Below are 17,594 nucleotides of genomic sequence, written 5' to 3' on the forward strand. Positions count from 1 at the left end.
GTCCGGTTCCATTCAAACTAGCAACGACTGTCTGTAACAGAACAGAACAAAACAAGTCATTAGTTCCCTGCATCACGATAGTGTGCGGCTAAACAAATCGTCGAGACAAGATTTAAACCGATGGGATCGGCATGTAAACCGGCGCAGTACAGCGTGGCGTGGCGCGGCGCGGCGAGGAGATAACGTTCACGCGACCACAAGTCACTGTTATCACAGAACCAGGCGCTATCGCCAACACCTGATCGCGCGGTGAAAGCTCCCTGGGACCTGAGGTGTCCACAACAATGGTAGACACAACCAGCCACCCACGAGAACGTGTAATATGCGCATAATGCTCTAATAGTCGAGCCATTTGCATAAACAGCCACTTTACAAGCGAACCAGGCATTCGGTTCTCATTTCGGGACATATTCAAATGCCGTCCGCGGAACCGTTACGTCCAGCGCGTCTGCCAAACTGACCAAGACGTATAGAGCTCGACCAATTAGATGCTTGCACTATACTGTGCTGCGGACATTTACATTTTAACGACGGCTGCCGCGGCTTGAGGATCAGTGATGTACCTAGTCTAGCCTTAGAACGTTCCTATAACAGGGGCTCCGTAGACGCTACCAAATTGACCATGACTTATAGAGCTCGACTAATTAGATTCTTGCACCATATTGTGCTACGGACATTTACAATTTAATTATAGACAATGCGTAGTTTAGCCCTAGAATGTTTAATAAAGGAGACCCCGTGGGTGAGGGTTTTTGTTTCTACCAGATTAACTAAGACGTGCACAACTCCGATAATTGGCAACCTTCAATTGTGGCTGCGAAATTTTATGTGTTGTGGGCGAATGTAGCGACCGAATGTTGTACATTTAGCTTTACTTGCAGTCAATTTACTTAAACGGTCTTGGACCTCTTTCTAGTCAGTTTACCGTAATATTATAGGTCGTTCAATTCGGCGGTTAATTTTGTTCCAAATGAAGTGACATGTAGCATTGTACGACTTGATAACAACGTTATTAAATCTCGAACCCTTCCCCTTCAGCCAAAGGACCAGTTCAGATGCAGAGTTGTCGTTATCACAGGATCCGAAGGACTTCCTCTGTAGTTCTCTCCCTCCACCCGGAGTCTCCTGAACTCGCTACAAATCTCTCTCAACACATACAACTGTCAACTGTCAACTGCATATCCTGACAGATGTTTGCAGGATTTACGGTCGTAGCGTTTCCCAGCGTCGGCCGGTACCATAATTTCTGCCGGTAAGATAATTTCTCCATCATAATTGTTTTTCTTCCCTCGAACAGTCGTACGATCATAAAAAGTATTAAAATCTCCTATTTGAGTACTCCGTTGCTAATGTGTTGTTTACGTAGACTCTGGAATGCATGAAGGTGTATCTGAATATGTGTAAATTGTCCATTACGTTAGGAAGGAACGTCTTCAGTCATACAATGAAAGCTGCTACTGCATAATGTCATTACTAGTTCTCTCAAAAATAGATACGATTATAATCGTGTCTTTTAATGTTATACAGAGTGTTTACAAACACTCTGATAATATTTTGTGGATGTGTGCTTTAGATCAAGGCACAAATACCGAACTTTAGTATCAGTAATGTCAAATAAGAGAAACGCTGCTGTCTACGGGTTTATAGATATAAATATCTACTAAAGTACGTTTTACACCATAGTGGTGATCAATTACTGACGTCTGTAATTGACAAAGACAAAGCAAATAGTCAAAGACAAATGCTACCTCAACAACTATTTAAAATTATGTGTTTATAAAGTAGTCTGCCACTTTTGAATTCTAACATTAAGATAATTATAGTATTGTTTATATATCTGGATCTACTGATAAACACAGACAAAAGTTATAAACGAAGTACAAGTATAGGGCCTAGTGTCAAACCCATAGGGTAAAGTTGCAAGATTATAACTAATAGAGATCATTTACATTTTCCTTTACAAATTATTAATAATTAATTAAATAATGTACAGAAAACAAATTTAAAATTAAACTGTAAGCTTAAACTATGTTGTACTCTTAAGACGAAGTGTACACAATTTAAAAAGAATAATCAATCTAACCTCACCGTTTTACGTTATTCATTTTAATTTACATGAACATTTGAATACATGTATCTACTTTTATTATTGTAATTCACAAATTCAATAGTGCCGCGTGTAGCTTTTATTTTGTAATCATAAATGATAAAACTAATATTTTATAGCACTTTGGAAACTTCCGTTTAACCGTGCGTTAAAGTCACTTAATAAGAAACTAGACGCAGTAGTTTTTAAATGAAAAATTAAGAAAAATTACGTTTTTAATAATGACTTACATCGTAATTGTAACAATACAGAGCACGGGGACGGTTTAGCCGGTCAATTTACCTCAGTTAGTAGCGGCTGTAAGGTAGGCGCTACCCGGAGGCTGCGCTGCGCGTCGGTGCTTGCCAACCCAGGTACCGCACCGTGTAAACTACATACACCTTACAATTAATGAGTACATGCAAATAACAGTCGCTTTACATACATAATGCATGGAGGGTAGCCGTGCACGAGCGTCACACACGCTACATTGGCGTGTTACCGCGGCTCAGTACCGACATCAGTTCACCCACTTTCCCTCTTCGGCAGAGGAGCACAGTCTCAGTGTCGACAACAATGTGAAGCATTTCGATACAACGTTTCCGATCATCTTCTTCAAACATAACATAGACTTGGTTTTGTAAATACCGTGTTCTGATGTTTTGTGACTACTTACGAGTAAAGGGTTAAAAACATGCTAGACTTAGGGTTAGCGTGGGAGACCTCGCCACCCCACAGCGGACAACGTCCTGGACCGGATTGCGACTCCTAGAGAAGCGATGTTTACCTTTTCTAATTTCTACATACAGGTAATAGAGGTGTAATTAAACACCAAATTTAAACCCTACAAGTTAACCCGTTCAAAAGTTACAGACGGACATACGGGTCAGAAAAACAGAAATCTGATTTTGTTATCATAGTTGATAGTAAAGGTAAAATTTCACACCAAATTTTAACCCTGTAGGTCAACTCGTTTGATAGTTACCATGCATACAGACAGACAGAAATCGGATCAGCAAATGACTGGATATGCTTAGCATATTTATACATTCATTTCCTCTATGTTAACAGAGCCACAAATACAAGGTATTTCGCAGAATAGAGGCGTACACAACAGAAGTTACTGAACCAAACCGTTTTTAACACGTTATCTAATCTTGAACTATTATAATTATATGTAACTATAATGTCTGATAGTGGACTTATTAAATTACGAAATCATATGACTATCCGATTGTTTGAATTCCATGTGTAGATAATAAGAAGGATGTTTGACATGGAGTGAGTGAATTCTAATCCCTGAGAAGGAAATACAATTTATCACACTCATGTTATTAGAGATACGATGCAGAGTGTAAAGACAAATTGAAGACAGATTTTTATATAGAATTACTAAACGTAATGTGTTTACATTTTCTTAGTCTATTAATGATAATTATAAATTATAATTATAATTACATATTTCCGAAGACAATGCAATATTGTAAAGTAAAAGTCATACATTGAGTGTGTTTCAAAATAAGTAGTAAACATTTTAAAATTAAGTTTAAAATAACTTTTAATGAGCAAGTTTTAAATAAGCAAACACGAGTACCCAAACCTCTTCAATCATTCCAGCGAGTGACCATGAATTCGTCAACTGAGTAGAAAGCCGAACGTTACGCCAGATTATTATCTTTTATTCGCATTACACTCAAATGTGGGAGTGCTTGTTTGAGCGAGAAATGTGGCCTTTTATGCAAACATTTACTCCAGAAGCAACAAAAATTGCCGCGACCACATCCAGTTATAAATCAGCAGCGAGTTGTACAAAGCGGAGACTTTGGCGTCCTCCCAAGCCACTCTTGTTACAATGTTGTAGCTCTAGAGACTGTGACGTCATCTTCCCGGTGCCGGTGTCGGTGTACGCCCTCTCCCTCTAATGAGTCGTCGGCGGTTACCTCAATAAACAATGATTTACAGGACCCAAGGACAAGAACCTTCTCGAAATGTCAGAGATTTTAACGAGTAATGCTTTGCAGATTTACGCGGACGACATTCTTCGATAGCCGCGGTGCGAAGTGGCGAGCCGGGCCACCGCCGAGCCGCGGTCGCACCGGAACTGGCCTAATTGGCATCTCGCGCGCTGGCTTCTGCTATAAATCCGGCGCGAACACCGAAATCGAAATGTCGCATCGGCTAAATCACCGACCGTGAATATTCCTCCGGTGGTTATGTATTTTAATGGGATCGTTAGAGGGCGGCCGCTCAGGAATTTCCTGAAAGCCGGTTAATTAGAGGAGATGGAGCCAGCGAGTGCAATTTAAACAACACGCTCTGCACGAAACCGGGAGTTGCGAGCGACGGGCCGTCAGTGTGGGAGGATCTGAGCCACAGACCGGCATCGGTGCCGGTGTCTAGGGGATCTCTGGCCCGGTCGTAACTGATAGCAAGTGGTGAGAAGCGACTCTTGGTGGCAGCAACAGTACTTTCTGTCAAACAAAACTACTTACATATCAGCAAATAATTGAGAATGTTCAATTTTATAAATAATCTTAGTGGAATTATAGTTCTCAGCGATCTGTCATCATCTATAACATTCGACATATGTTACCTCAGGATAGATCCTGACTTTAAAGAGAACATTCAATAACAGCAGGAAAAAATGAGCAGCAACTACTGGATTTTCGGTATCCAGGAGGTCTTTATTCTTCACATCTATTCCCTGAGAACTGTTACCTCGATATAAGTATTAAATATGGAGATTTAGAGAGAACATCCAACAATACCAGAAAGGAATCAGCAACAGCTACTGGATTTTCAATATCCAGGGTGTCTCTCCACATCACGTTATGTTCCATCACATTTGTTAGCTTAGAATGATTGCTAATGTTAGAGGGTTAGAGAGAAGATTCAACACCAGCAGAGAAAGAGCAACAACTACTGGACTTGCAGTGCCCGGGGGGTCTCTCATCACCACACGGTGTTCCATCCCATTTACTGACATTTGCCCGACCGAGGCCGCCACATGTTTGTTTTCTAATGCACGATGACTGATGACCACCGGATGATTAATGAGCCGCCATCTTATTACAACATTAATTAAACATCAAATAAATTGCGACGAATAACAGAACATTCTGATAGCGACATATCTTCAGCGGATTTCCTAATGACATTAACCTGAACAGAGATTACTTACGTGGTCTAATTTACTGGGTCGGCATTAATGAAAGTAAATTGTATTTACGACACAATTACTTCTTACTCTAATTAAATTCAAGATTATTTCCTCCAACCTTTTATGTTGTGTGTGTTTATTATCATTGAGTTATTACGTCGTAAGAAGATCCTGGTTGGTGTTTATGGTCTAACTTTAATGAGGCTGTCAGTTTATCACTCTATTAATTAAACTCCTTTACTGGTGTAATAAAACTTATGAACTATTATCCAATTTATGTTGAAGTACATTATATAATTTAATCCGAGCATGTAATATTTTATTTCCTGGCGCTACACGTTTAATCGTATCTTAACCTTAATAGTTTGATCACTTTATTAAAATGATTTCCAGGTTTCTCTCCTTCTTGTAAGAAATATAATGCGGGTTTTCACTTTTTATGGATTATATTTGATGATCTTAAAAATTCTTGTCTTTGAAGCAATTAAAGTGACTGTAAGCACACGTGAGTAGAGAGGGCTTCTTAGCCCTAACTTCGCCTGCTAAAATAAGACATCTTTACTTTACTTTAAGCCATTATATTTTTCTTTATTTAGGAAAATGTATCGCATAATAAACCGTTTCAAATGATAAACTATCACTTGCTTGCATCAGTAAATAAAATCTTTGTCTACAAGAATGAAAATGACACAAAGTTTTGTACTCTGGTCAATACACTTACATACATACATATTAAATATTTCAGTTTAAAGTAGATTTTTTTTGCTCTGGGGCATTTATTACGCGATCCTCATCCATACAGGACTGTATATACGACATTGGTTTGCATGTCAAGAGTCTTTAAATCTTCTCTCTATTGATCGTACTTTCGATTGATTTGTATCATGTTTTTCATAATTAGTTATATTTTATTAGCATTTTTTTAATCCAACATGTACTGTTATGCGTTAATATTTGGACTAGGTAACGTATATTCCACGAATCAGTATTAGAAATTAAATTATATAGATTTTAGCACACACTTGCATATAAAAATCAGAAAACGGCAAAAATGTCAAATCACACGAGAGGCTGCTAAACTTGTATGTCTGTCCGCGCAATATCTCAAAAAACGAAATGACCTTAAGACTTGAAATGTTGCATGAAGCAAATTTCTATATGAGCAACACTGAGTCAATTATTGTGAATGTCGTTACCTGTTACACGACACGAGGTAGGGTGTACTCTTAAAAATAAATGGTAGGCGTATTGTTCCCGTTAAAGGCTGAATGGTTTTATTTCCTTTTTGCTGACTCATTCATAAGTTTGCTGGAACTAATGATAAGAGCAGTAATATCCATCTCGTATTTCCGGTATGGTACGACCCCTTGGATTGCAAAAGTCTTGTAAGTCGGTAGGAATGAAATATGCAGTAGGAAACAGTAACTTTACTAAACTGATTGTCTCACGAATTGTCTTTAAAATTAACTTAAAGTAAAACATTAATACATAGCTTGTATTTTTGTTGTTAGGTTTCCGAAGACTATTTTATTATTTAAGCACTGTTATAGCTTATGCTTTATTTAATGTAAACTTTAGGCATCAATATGAGTAGGATTGAAGACTGGAATGGCGGAACAAGGCGAGCTGTTGTAGCGCCTGGCGCATGCGCCGTCTCCGAGTCGGCGCAGTGGTGCCGTCCCTCATGTAAGACACATCACCTGTCTATCTGTCATCACCTTCGATCGTCACCGGGCGAAATGTCACCAGTTTCCTTCTACCTGGGTTATTGGCCGGTCAGACCACATCCTGATCCTTGCACTCCCCTACTCTCTACTCCACTTTCCGTAGCCCGTCTGAAACCTCCTTCAGTTCGTTGAAACTCCCTCTATAAAGCGCAGGCTGGTTCAAAATGTTATTGTTTTTATAAATTATCTACATTTTCAATAGCCCCAACGTAACTGAATAATTTATATATTCGATATAAGAGAAATGACACACATTTATCATAGTTTTAGTATCTTATTAAATACGTTATTACGTCAATTATATGTTCGTATCGTTGGCTGGTTGTCGGGGAACGAAATATTTATAACATATAGGTTTGGTTCTCAACTCTTGTTGGCTGATCTACTTGGTCGATTCTCCCAGTAACAAGGTTTAAAATCACAATTCAAAAGTATTAATAACTCATCAACACATATTCACTCCAAATAGTAATGTAAACATTTTCGAGATTTGATTGTAACCTTTCTCCACAATGTAATCCATGTTAATATAATATATGTTGTAATGTGATTACTAAAAATGTGAAGATGCATAAAAACATTGTATTGACTTATTTACATCTTCCTAAAATGTCATATATAACAATTTATAGAGAAATGTAGTTACATCCGTTGTAAAGATGTTAACGGTTACTTTATAACGTCTCTGTACTAAGCATATAGACTGTTTGAAAACTTTTGCTACAATAGTAGCTGACTTTGCTACAATAGTAGCTGAATTTGCTACAATAGTAGCTGAATTTGCTACAATAGTAGCTGAATTTGCTACAATAGTAGCTGAATTTGCTACAATCTTATGAATACCCATTATTCAGGCACTATGTAGTAAATAATACAGCTATACAAATAGAATATACTGACAAATATTAAGGTATTTAAGGACAAAGTCACTATTTTTTGAAATGATAAAAATATTTCAAACTACTACATCTTGTCTCATTGGCTTAAATGGTGCCCTCTAAGGATTGTGTGAACACATTTCTTGTTGCCTGATGATGTGTACAGTGGGACATATTACCTACCGTGAAGATTGGACGCTGAAGGAACAATAACATCTGAAGAGCTACTGAATATGAACAGTGAACGTTAAGGATTGTATAGCATGACGAAGAGCATACGTTAAAGGATAAACTGATAAACAATTGCATCTGAAGAACGATTGAGTGAAAGCAATGAACGTGAAGGGATGAACAATAGAACCGAAGATAAGACGTGATTACTGAACGTTAAAGGATAAACTGGTAAACCATAACATCTGAAGAACGATTGAGTAAGAGCAGTGAACGTGAAGTTGTATACAGCAGGGACGAAGATCAGACGTGAATTCAGAACGTTAAAGGGTAAACTGATAAACCATAACATCTGAAGAACGATTGAGTAAGAGCAGCGAACGTGAAGGGGTGTACAACAGGGACGAAGATCAGACGTGAATTCAGAACGTTAAAGGGTAAACTGATAAACCATAACATCTGAAGAACGATTGAGTAAGAGCAGCGAACGTGAAGGGGTGTACAACAGGGACGAAGATCAGACGTGAATTCAGAACGTTAAAGGGTAAACTGATAAACCATAACATCTGAAAAACGATTGAGTAAGAGCAGCGAACGTGAAGGGGTGTACAACAGGGACGAAGATCAAACGTGAATTCAGAACGTTAAAGGGTAAACTGATAAACCATAACATCTGAAGAACGATTGAGTAAGAGCAGCGAACGTGAAGGGGTGTACAACAGGGACGAAGATCAAACGTGAATTCAGAACGTTAAAGGGTAAACTGATAAACCATAACATCTGAAGAACGATTGAGTAAGAGCAGCGAACGTGAAGGGGTGTACAACAGGGACGAAGATCAAACGTGAATTCAGAACGTTAAAGGGTAAACTGATAAACCATAACATCTGAAGAACGATTGAGTAAGAGCAGCGAACGTGAAGGGGTGTACAACAGGGACGAAGATCAGACGTGAATTCAGAACGTTAAAGGGTAAACTGATAAACCATAACATCTGAAAAACGATTGAGTAAGAGCAGCGAACGTGAAGGGGTGTACAACAGGGACGAAGATCAGACGTGAATTCAGAACGTTAAAGGGTAAACTGATAAACCATAACATCTGAAAGAACGATTGAGTAAGAGCAGCGAACGTGAAGGGGTGTACAACAGGGACGAAGATCAGACGTGAATTCAGAACGTTAAAGGGTAAACTGATAAACCATAACATCTGAAGAACGATTGAGTAAGAGCAGCGAACGTGAAGGGGTGTACAACAGGGACGAAGATCAGACGTGAATTCAGAACGTTAAAGGGTAAACTGATAAACCATAACATCTGAAGAACGATTGAGTAAGAGCAGCGAACGTGAAGGGGTGTACAACAGGGACGAAGATCAGACGTGAATTCAGAACGTTAAAGGGTAAACTGATAAACCATAACATCTGAAGAACGATTGAGTAAGAGCAGCGAACGTGAAGGGGTGTACAACAGGGACGAAGATCAGACGTGAATTCAGAACGTTAAAGGGTAAACTGATAAACCATAACATCTGAAGAACGATTGAGTAAGAGCAGCGAACGTGAAGGGGTGTACAACAGGGACGAAGATCAGACGTGAATTCAGAACGTTAAAGGGTAAACTGATAAACCATAACATCTGAAGAACGATTGAGTAAGAGCAGCGAACGTGAAGGGGTGTACAACAGGGACGAAGATCAGACGTGAATTCAGAACGTTAAAGGGTAAACTGATAAACCATAACATCTGAAGAACGATTGAGTAAGAGCAGCGAACGTGAAGGGGTGTACAACAGGACTTAGGATCAGTCGTCAAGGCTGAAGGCTGACACTGCCGTAAATACATGTATGCAGATGCTATCCTATGCCGGTCGCACTGGTTCCATAATTAGCGGTCTACAAGTGACCGCCGCACCACCGCCGCATCAATCACGGCTCCACTTGTTAGTTCTGTCGGTACACGTTTATATACATCCTCTAATGTATGACGCAGCCTGAATTCTGTTGAATAATTACGGCACTCTTGCAATAAACCCCTCCCGTCTTTAGGTGGACGGTTGCCATCACTCAGGTCATTTGTACGACTCGACCCTTGTTATTCCTGCGTATCTTTATCTTAATAAACCTGCCTGCCTTGTTCAACGACAGATTCAATTTGCTTGCATGTATTAAATATGATTTGTATTTAATTTCGTTCTAGTTTGAAGGATCTTCTAAGTAAATACTTGCATCTTGGTAATTTACGTGTGTGACATTATGATTGACTAAATGTCGTTATTTATACATTGTATATTTCAATACATTTATTTCAGAATTATATGATAGCTATAACTATTTTAAAGAGTAATTAATTTTGTTTCTTCATTTCTTTTTTATTTAATGACACATATAAACCAGTGATTGATATTCCGTATATTGTTGTACAATCAATTGTCATGAACTATTATGTTTCATTTATGAAGTTTTTTATATGGTAATTAATGATATCCTCCTAAGTAAGTATAATAAGTAAGGGAACAGTGGGTAAGGGGGTGGTAATGGCTTGCTACGTTGGTATATATTTAACAATTTTTCATAACTATCTAAGAAGATTAAACATCGGATTTTCGAAATAGGAGTACCGCAGTGTTCCACCTTAAGCCACTAAATATGTTTCTTTATATTAATAATTTGCAGACTTTGTTATACTCTGAAATTCCGGACAGGAATAACTTGATAGTCACTGTCTTTGTAGATCAATTTGGCATTTCTCTAAAACTTGTATATTCTTACCAATATGGCAATGAAATTTCCAAATCGGTTATGTGTTGGCTTTTGTAAACAAGCTTTTCCTGCATTCTTATACAACAAAATTCGTTAAATTCCAAAACAGTATCGGAAATCCTCTCATTTAAAAACAACAAACACCAACGTGGTTTTTCAATATTCTATAAAATGTTCCTGATGTAAACGTATTGTCTAAGATTCCAGATGTTTTGTTACAAGCAAGTGCTAGTGTTTACTCCTTAGAACGAGCGATCGGTATTTGAATACCAATTGAGAAGAGCGTTTCAATATAATATTAGCACCAGAAACAACCTTCTAAATTGTATTCTAATTTTTAATTGTATCTAAAAAAAGTATAATACAAGTAAACAAATTTTAACTCACTAGGTTCAGCGTATGTTATGAGATTCTTACATTGTTTAATTAATTGTAATAGAACCGCAAAGGGAAGTTATATTTTCATTCTTTTAATGGTCTGGAAAGATGGCATTCTCTTTCTGTGATTTTAACAAGTTTCTTCGTATTACTGATGCATAAAGTCAGTATTTGCTCGTGGTTCAAATTATGAAAGTTAAACAGTTCTAATTCATAGTTAAAGAAATATTTATTAGTTTACATTATACGTTTAAAAAGTACAACCGATATCGCATTGGTTGTTAGAAATAAATAAAAACATATAGATACAATTTCGGTAAGATTAGTAAACATAATTTGTTTTTGTATTTATCATGAGCCACTTTACGTATTTTAATTTGTCCGTAATCGACGAAAACTTTCTTTCGTGCATGATACTTTTAGAAAGTTTTAAATAGTACGGAAGTTTTACGTGTTTTTTTGATGTACGAAAACATAACGTCAAAATTATCTATGTGGCCAACACAGTTCAATTATTCCCCCATACGTGCTTAGCCATGGAGTGCACTTTCTCCTCTTCAGAGCTGTTTATGCGTCGTAACTTAAGATGTGGAGCACTTTCGACTATTACCTCTTAAACACTCCGCGGCAGACAATAACACTACGTGGTGGTTTCAACTGCGCTGCTGTTGCTGCCCGCTGCTGCCGTCGTCAAGACGGGACTCACGCCTCGTTTGCCGCAGAACTAATGTCTGCCGCTGCCGACACGACGTGAGGCTATTCACTCTGCTTAATCGTCTCTTGTTGGCACCAACATTCGACTTCTGGTCGACCGTTACCCTTTCATTCCGGCAGAGCATCTTCTGATAGCAGAGCATCATCAGCGTCGCATCATGAGATCGCTACCTCACTTCGCATACAAGTGGAATTGAAGAAACGAGACCAACATCGTTCAGAATTGTTTGCGTCTTCCAAGAAGTTCCAAAATATAAAAAAAAACTCCCAACAAACCATTACCAATCAAAGAGTAACGTTAGTAATCAGAACTGAAGGATTACAAATTGGTTTTCCCTGTACAGCATATAAAATAAATAAAAAATGTAATGGAAACTCTTTTTTATCTAATTTTCCACTTTGTGAGTTAAAAGTTATGGCTTTCACATCTCCCCGGAGTTCAAATGTTAATGCAACATAATTAAGGGATTTTAATATAATATGTAACTGTCGCAAGATGCCCACAGAAAGGGTTATAAATAAAAGTAAATAAAAATAGTGACAAATCTAAAGTCTCCATAAAAAAAACTTAACTTTGTGGCGATGAATTACAATCTTTGACTTAAAATCGCGATCCAACACCAGCTTTGTATATTTTCTATAATAACCCCACCTCTGGCCAGTGACGCAACATAACTAAGCAATGTCGAGTGAGGTTTCTTAGATACATTTTCCAAAATACGTTATTGTTTCCAATTGGTAACTCATCTAGACATTTAATTGTTATAATTGTAGGAATGGTATGTAAACATTTTCAAATTGTTTAGTGCATAATGATATAACAATTATAACTTATTGCTGCTTAAATTACCATATCCCAATTCTAATCTTTATTTTATGCAGTTTTACATAACATTTAATACTTTAATTTTGTAATTCTTCATATAATATATAATCCGTTATACAATATACAACAAAGTGATTAAATAATTTTTATCTCAGAAAACTTGCTGTGATCAACCTAAAACTCGGATCACGGCTAATAATACAAGTATGTCTTATCACCTAGGAAAATCTAAACCCTTTCATATCAGTTTGTATTAATCTATGTAATTTAACGTCCGGCCCTACCGAGCCCAGAGACCGGCCGGTAGCCTACATACACCGTGTAGAGGGGCATTACCGGCTCACAACCCGCTTATAATAATGGGTTCTCCAGACCGGCTCCATTGAATTACTCCAAATTAGATGTCGTGAAATAAAACATCAGTAAAAGCATCCGAACGTAAAGATAAGAGGGCAGTGGCGGGCACCAAACGTGTTTTCTGTTCGTGCCTACGTTCGCTCGTTCTACTTTTATTGCATGAGAAGTTGGGATCACCGACTGTCTACTTGGGTGGCGGCAGGCGACATCGTGCATCAGCACACCACCCGAGCCGGGCCCGATGTCAAGTCATTCATACTGATTTGTTATTATCCTTATACAATTTGCCGTCTTCACCATTTGCACGTCTCCATTTTGGCCGATACCATGAAAGTCTGTTCTGCAACTTTATTCATTTTAAGGGAAGTTCGAAACCGTAATTTGTTGGTCTGACTGATGCGCCTGAAATGCATGAAATCAAAAACTGTAACGTCTAAGTTGAACTTCTTGTTTAGTAACTACAGAATTTAAGTGATGTGAAGTTTCAACTTTTTATTTAAAAACAATACGTATGATCACTTATCAGGTGTTGCACTCTTCAAAAGCACCATTAAGAAATAAGTAGTAGGCCTACTACTGTAGAGTTTAGTAAAATTTCATAAGTTGCGTTAGAGGAATTAAAAAAATCTGTTAAGTGTAAGACAGGACCTAACTGCTGACTGCGGTTGTATAAAAACAGTTTATTTGATTTGAATCCAAAATAATGAGGCCAAATTGTCAAATTTGACTGCAGCAGCTGCTTTGTACGCTGAACGCTTCCCTGAAAGTCATCACTACTCACGAAAGGTAATATACTAACAAATCCCAATATGTCCCGCCATGGCTATCAATATTTTCAGTCTAATTGGGATTCGGCACTTGAGTTTCACCTAATATTCCTGAACGTGTCTGTGGCAGTTTTCCAAAGTGGCCATTGATTTCCAGGATGCAGTAGGTGTTAATGTTGGCGTGGGTAGGTTCACTAGTTTCCCTAGCAATGGTGCAATAGATGCACGCATCTGTGACGTGGTGTAGGAGGTTAGTTTAAAGGTTACATTAATATTACAATCATTAATGTACTTCATTATTCTCTATCGACTGCTGGGAACAAAGACGGTTTTGTTATTGGACAAAAACTGATTAGATTTTCAGATATGGTTCAGTAATATGTTATTTGTTTTATTGCTAGTTTTCGCCTTATTCGTTTTCTCCACGTATTAATTTTTCTATTACGCCCATTGTAAGTAATTAGCAGGTACAAGCTAGATATTGCCATGGTTTGTATTAATTAATCGTCCAAGATCCAGTTTTTCCCCACGTATTTATTGTTCCGTTACACCCATTATAGTATTTCCAGTTGTAAGGAATTAGCAGGTACAAGCTAGATATTGTCATAGTTTGCATTAATTAATCGTCCAAGATCCAGTTTTTTCCCCATGTATTTATTGTTCCGTTACACCCGTTATAGTATTTCCAGTTGTAAGGAATTAGCTGGTACAGCGAACCATTGCTATAACTTGTACGATTTAACCGGCCAAGATACAGTTTATCCTACGTATTATTGTTCCGTTACACACGTTATAGTATTTCTAGCTGTAAGGAATTACCTGGTACAGCGAAACATTGCTATAACTTGAATGATTTAACCGGCCAAGATACAGTTAGTTTATTCCCACGTATTTATTGTTCCGTTACACCCGTTATAGTATTTCCAGTTGTAAGGAATTAGCTGGTACAGCGAAACATTGCTATAACTTGTACGATTTAACCGGCCAAGATACTGTTTATTCCCACGTATTTATTGTTCCGTTACACCCGTTATAGTATTTCCAGCTGTAAGGAATTAGCTGGTACAGCGAAACATTGCTATAACTTGAATGATTTAACCGGCCAAGATACAGTTTATTCCCACGTATTTATTGTTCCGTTACACCCGTTATAGTATTTCCAGTTGTAAGGAATTAGCTGGTACAGCGAAACATTGCTATAACTTGTACGATTTAACCGGCCAAGATACAGTTTATTCCCACGTATTTATTGTTCCGTTACACCCGTTATAGTATTTCCAGTTGTAAGGAATTAGCTGGTACAGCGAAACATTGCTATAACTTGAATGATTTAACCGGCCAAGATACAGTTTATTCCCACGTATTTATTACTCACTAGCCTAAACCCGCGGCTCCGCTCGCGTGGCAGTAGAGAGGGCTACATCAATCAAGCATCGAAAAGAAATACTAATTTTATTATACGTTTTTCCAATTAATTTATTGCTCTACTAATACATCGTACCTTTTACTGATGGAAAATAACACTGTTCTTGGAAATTGTAAAAAAGATATCAAATCACGTTTATCAAAAATTTGACATTTGTGACACGTTGTAAATGTCAAAAAATGTTTGTTTACATAGAAACGTCAAAAATATTTATGTTTACTTAGTTACTGTCAAAAATAACAACAATTCTTTGTCGCATTATATATGTTTACAAAGAACAGCTGATTAAAAATTTGAAAAGACTCTTTCACTTAATAACATATGTTTGCTGCAATGCATTTCTTACGGGTATTTCTGTAACCAGTGGGGCGGAATCCTGAATCAGGAAAGGGATAAAAAGTATCCTATAACCTTCTACAGATCAAGACGAACAAATTAAAAAAAAAATTAGGCGAATCCGTCCAGCCGTTTGTGAGTGATGCTGTTACACACGAACAGTTTCATTTTTATATATATAGACCAGTGGGGCGGAATCCTGAATCGGGAAAGGGATAAAAAGTATCCTATAACCTTCTACAGATCAAGACGAACAAATTTAAAAAAAATTAGGCGAATCCGTCCAGCCGTTTGTGAGTGATGCTGTTACACACACGAACAGTTTCATTTTTATATAATAGATTATACTATTTCTAGTTGTAAGAAATCAGCTGGTAGAAGCGATGTATTGGTATAACTTGTATTATGTAACCGGCCAAGATCTCCAGTTTTCCCACGTATTTATTGTTCTATTACACTCGTAGTATTTCTAGCTGTAAGGAATCAGCGGTACAAGCGAAATATTGCTATTAACGTGTATTATTTAACCGGTCAAGATCCAGTTTTTCAATCTCTTGCACGCATCTGGTTTACCTTGTGACTGGTCTGAATTCGTAATGGCGTGCTATATACAATTATATTTTATTCGTATTCAATATACCGTGCACGTCTCTTCTAATTGGCTGATGCATAGATGTATATGTATCTCAATATGCAATTATTTTATTACTCCACTAATTGTAAATTACAAAATGTATTAGTATTGTAAGCACGTTTTAGTATTAAATCACAGTAACATATGAATTATTTATTGTTACATAAACATGGCAGTTACGTTTTATCCCATTGCATTTCACTATAGCACAAAATATATATCGAGTTTCTCATTTTAACTTTAAACATCCAAATTTATTTGTTATTGAACATGAAGATAATTCTTACAAATTAATTTTGAAACGTTAGGTACGTAAAGAACATGTTGAAGTCCACTTCGGTAGACATTATTAATATATATATATATATATATATATATATATATATATATATATATATATATATATATATTGTATATATAGCACAGGTAGATACCCTGTATCTTGAAATGAATTTTTTAAAAAAAAGAAAGTTGTTTAACATAAAAACACTTTTATCTTTTGAGGTCTGATAAATCATAAAATAAGAAAAGGGCTGAACAAGTTCTAAGGTTTAACATATTACGAGTCTCGTTTTACTAGAAACTTTTAGAAATATTGTTTTCTCGCCATTGACTCTTGTTGAACTTGAACTTTTCTTCCTATGCACAGTGTAGTGTCTTCTCAAGTAGTATCCAGTTGACAGTCTGTTAAAGATGGTGAAATTATTCCTCTGTTTCAGAACGAAATGAACAAATAGAGGAAGCCTCATACTCCGGCATCATCCTACCGTCGGCTGAGTGGCACACCCTGAACCACCTGGGGTCCACGGCCAGGATCACATACAGGGTACGGGTCCAGTGTGACCTCAACTATTACAACTCCACTTGCACCAAGTTCTGCCGCCCCAGGAACGACAAGTTCGGACATTACAACTGTGACCGCAATGGGGACAAGGAGTGCATCACTGGCTGGAAGGGTGCCAACTGTGAGATAGGTGAGTTCTCCACCGTTCACTCTTATAAATTCCTCAATGTTAATACGTAAAAGTCTAAGCTTATATCCCCTAACACTTATTTTGCAACATACACTGCAAAATTTTGCAGTGTACTATTTTTTATAGTAAGCGTGACACTGAGTGTTTCAAATTAGTTTTCTAGCCAGTAGTTGTTTCGATAGCCAGTATTATGAATTCTACATTAAATTTAAGTCCCTGGAACTTCCGTCACTTTCTTAGTTCATGGGCTTACTGGGTCGGTGTGATATCTAATATCAAAGTATTTTGGTTCACACTGAGTCGAACCGTAAGACTTTCATGTTGGTTACTATATTTTACAAGCCTGAACGATTGAATTGCCTTTAAGCCGTTAGTACCTATTGAATTTTTCGAAATGTTG

At 37.4% G+C, this 17,594-nt stretch overlaps 1 protein-coding gene across 2 annotated transcripts in view; it reads left to right on the forward strand.

Moving 5' to 3' along the window:
* Nucleotides 1–17,594, forward strand: part of LOC124373207 (protein jagged-1b) — a 161,059-nt gene that overhangs the window by 95,042 nt on the left and 48,423 nt on the right. For both annotated transcript variants that reach the window (XM_046831609.1, XM_046831613.1), the window contains exon 4: nucleotides 16,940–17,194. In XM_046831609.1, coding sequence (XP_046687565.1) covers nucleotides 16,940–17,194 — 255 coding nt within the window. The remainder of the gene's footprint in view (nucleotides 1–16,939; nucleotides 17,195–17,594) is intronic.

Source organism: Homalodisca vitripennis, chromosome 1 (genome assembly GCF_021130785.1).
Source record: "Homalodisca vitripennis isolate AUS2020 chromosome 1, UT_GWSS_2.1, whole genome shotgun sequence".
In the NCBI taxonomy this organism is placed as follows: domain Eukaryota; kingdom Metazoa; phylum Arthropoda; class Insecta; order Hemiptera; family Cicadellidae; genus Homalodisca; species Homalodisca vitripennis.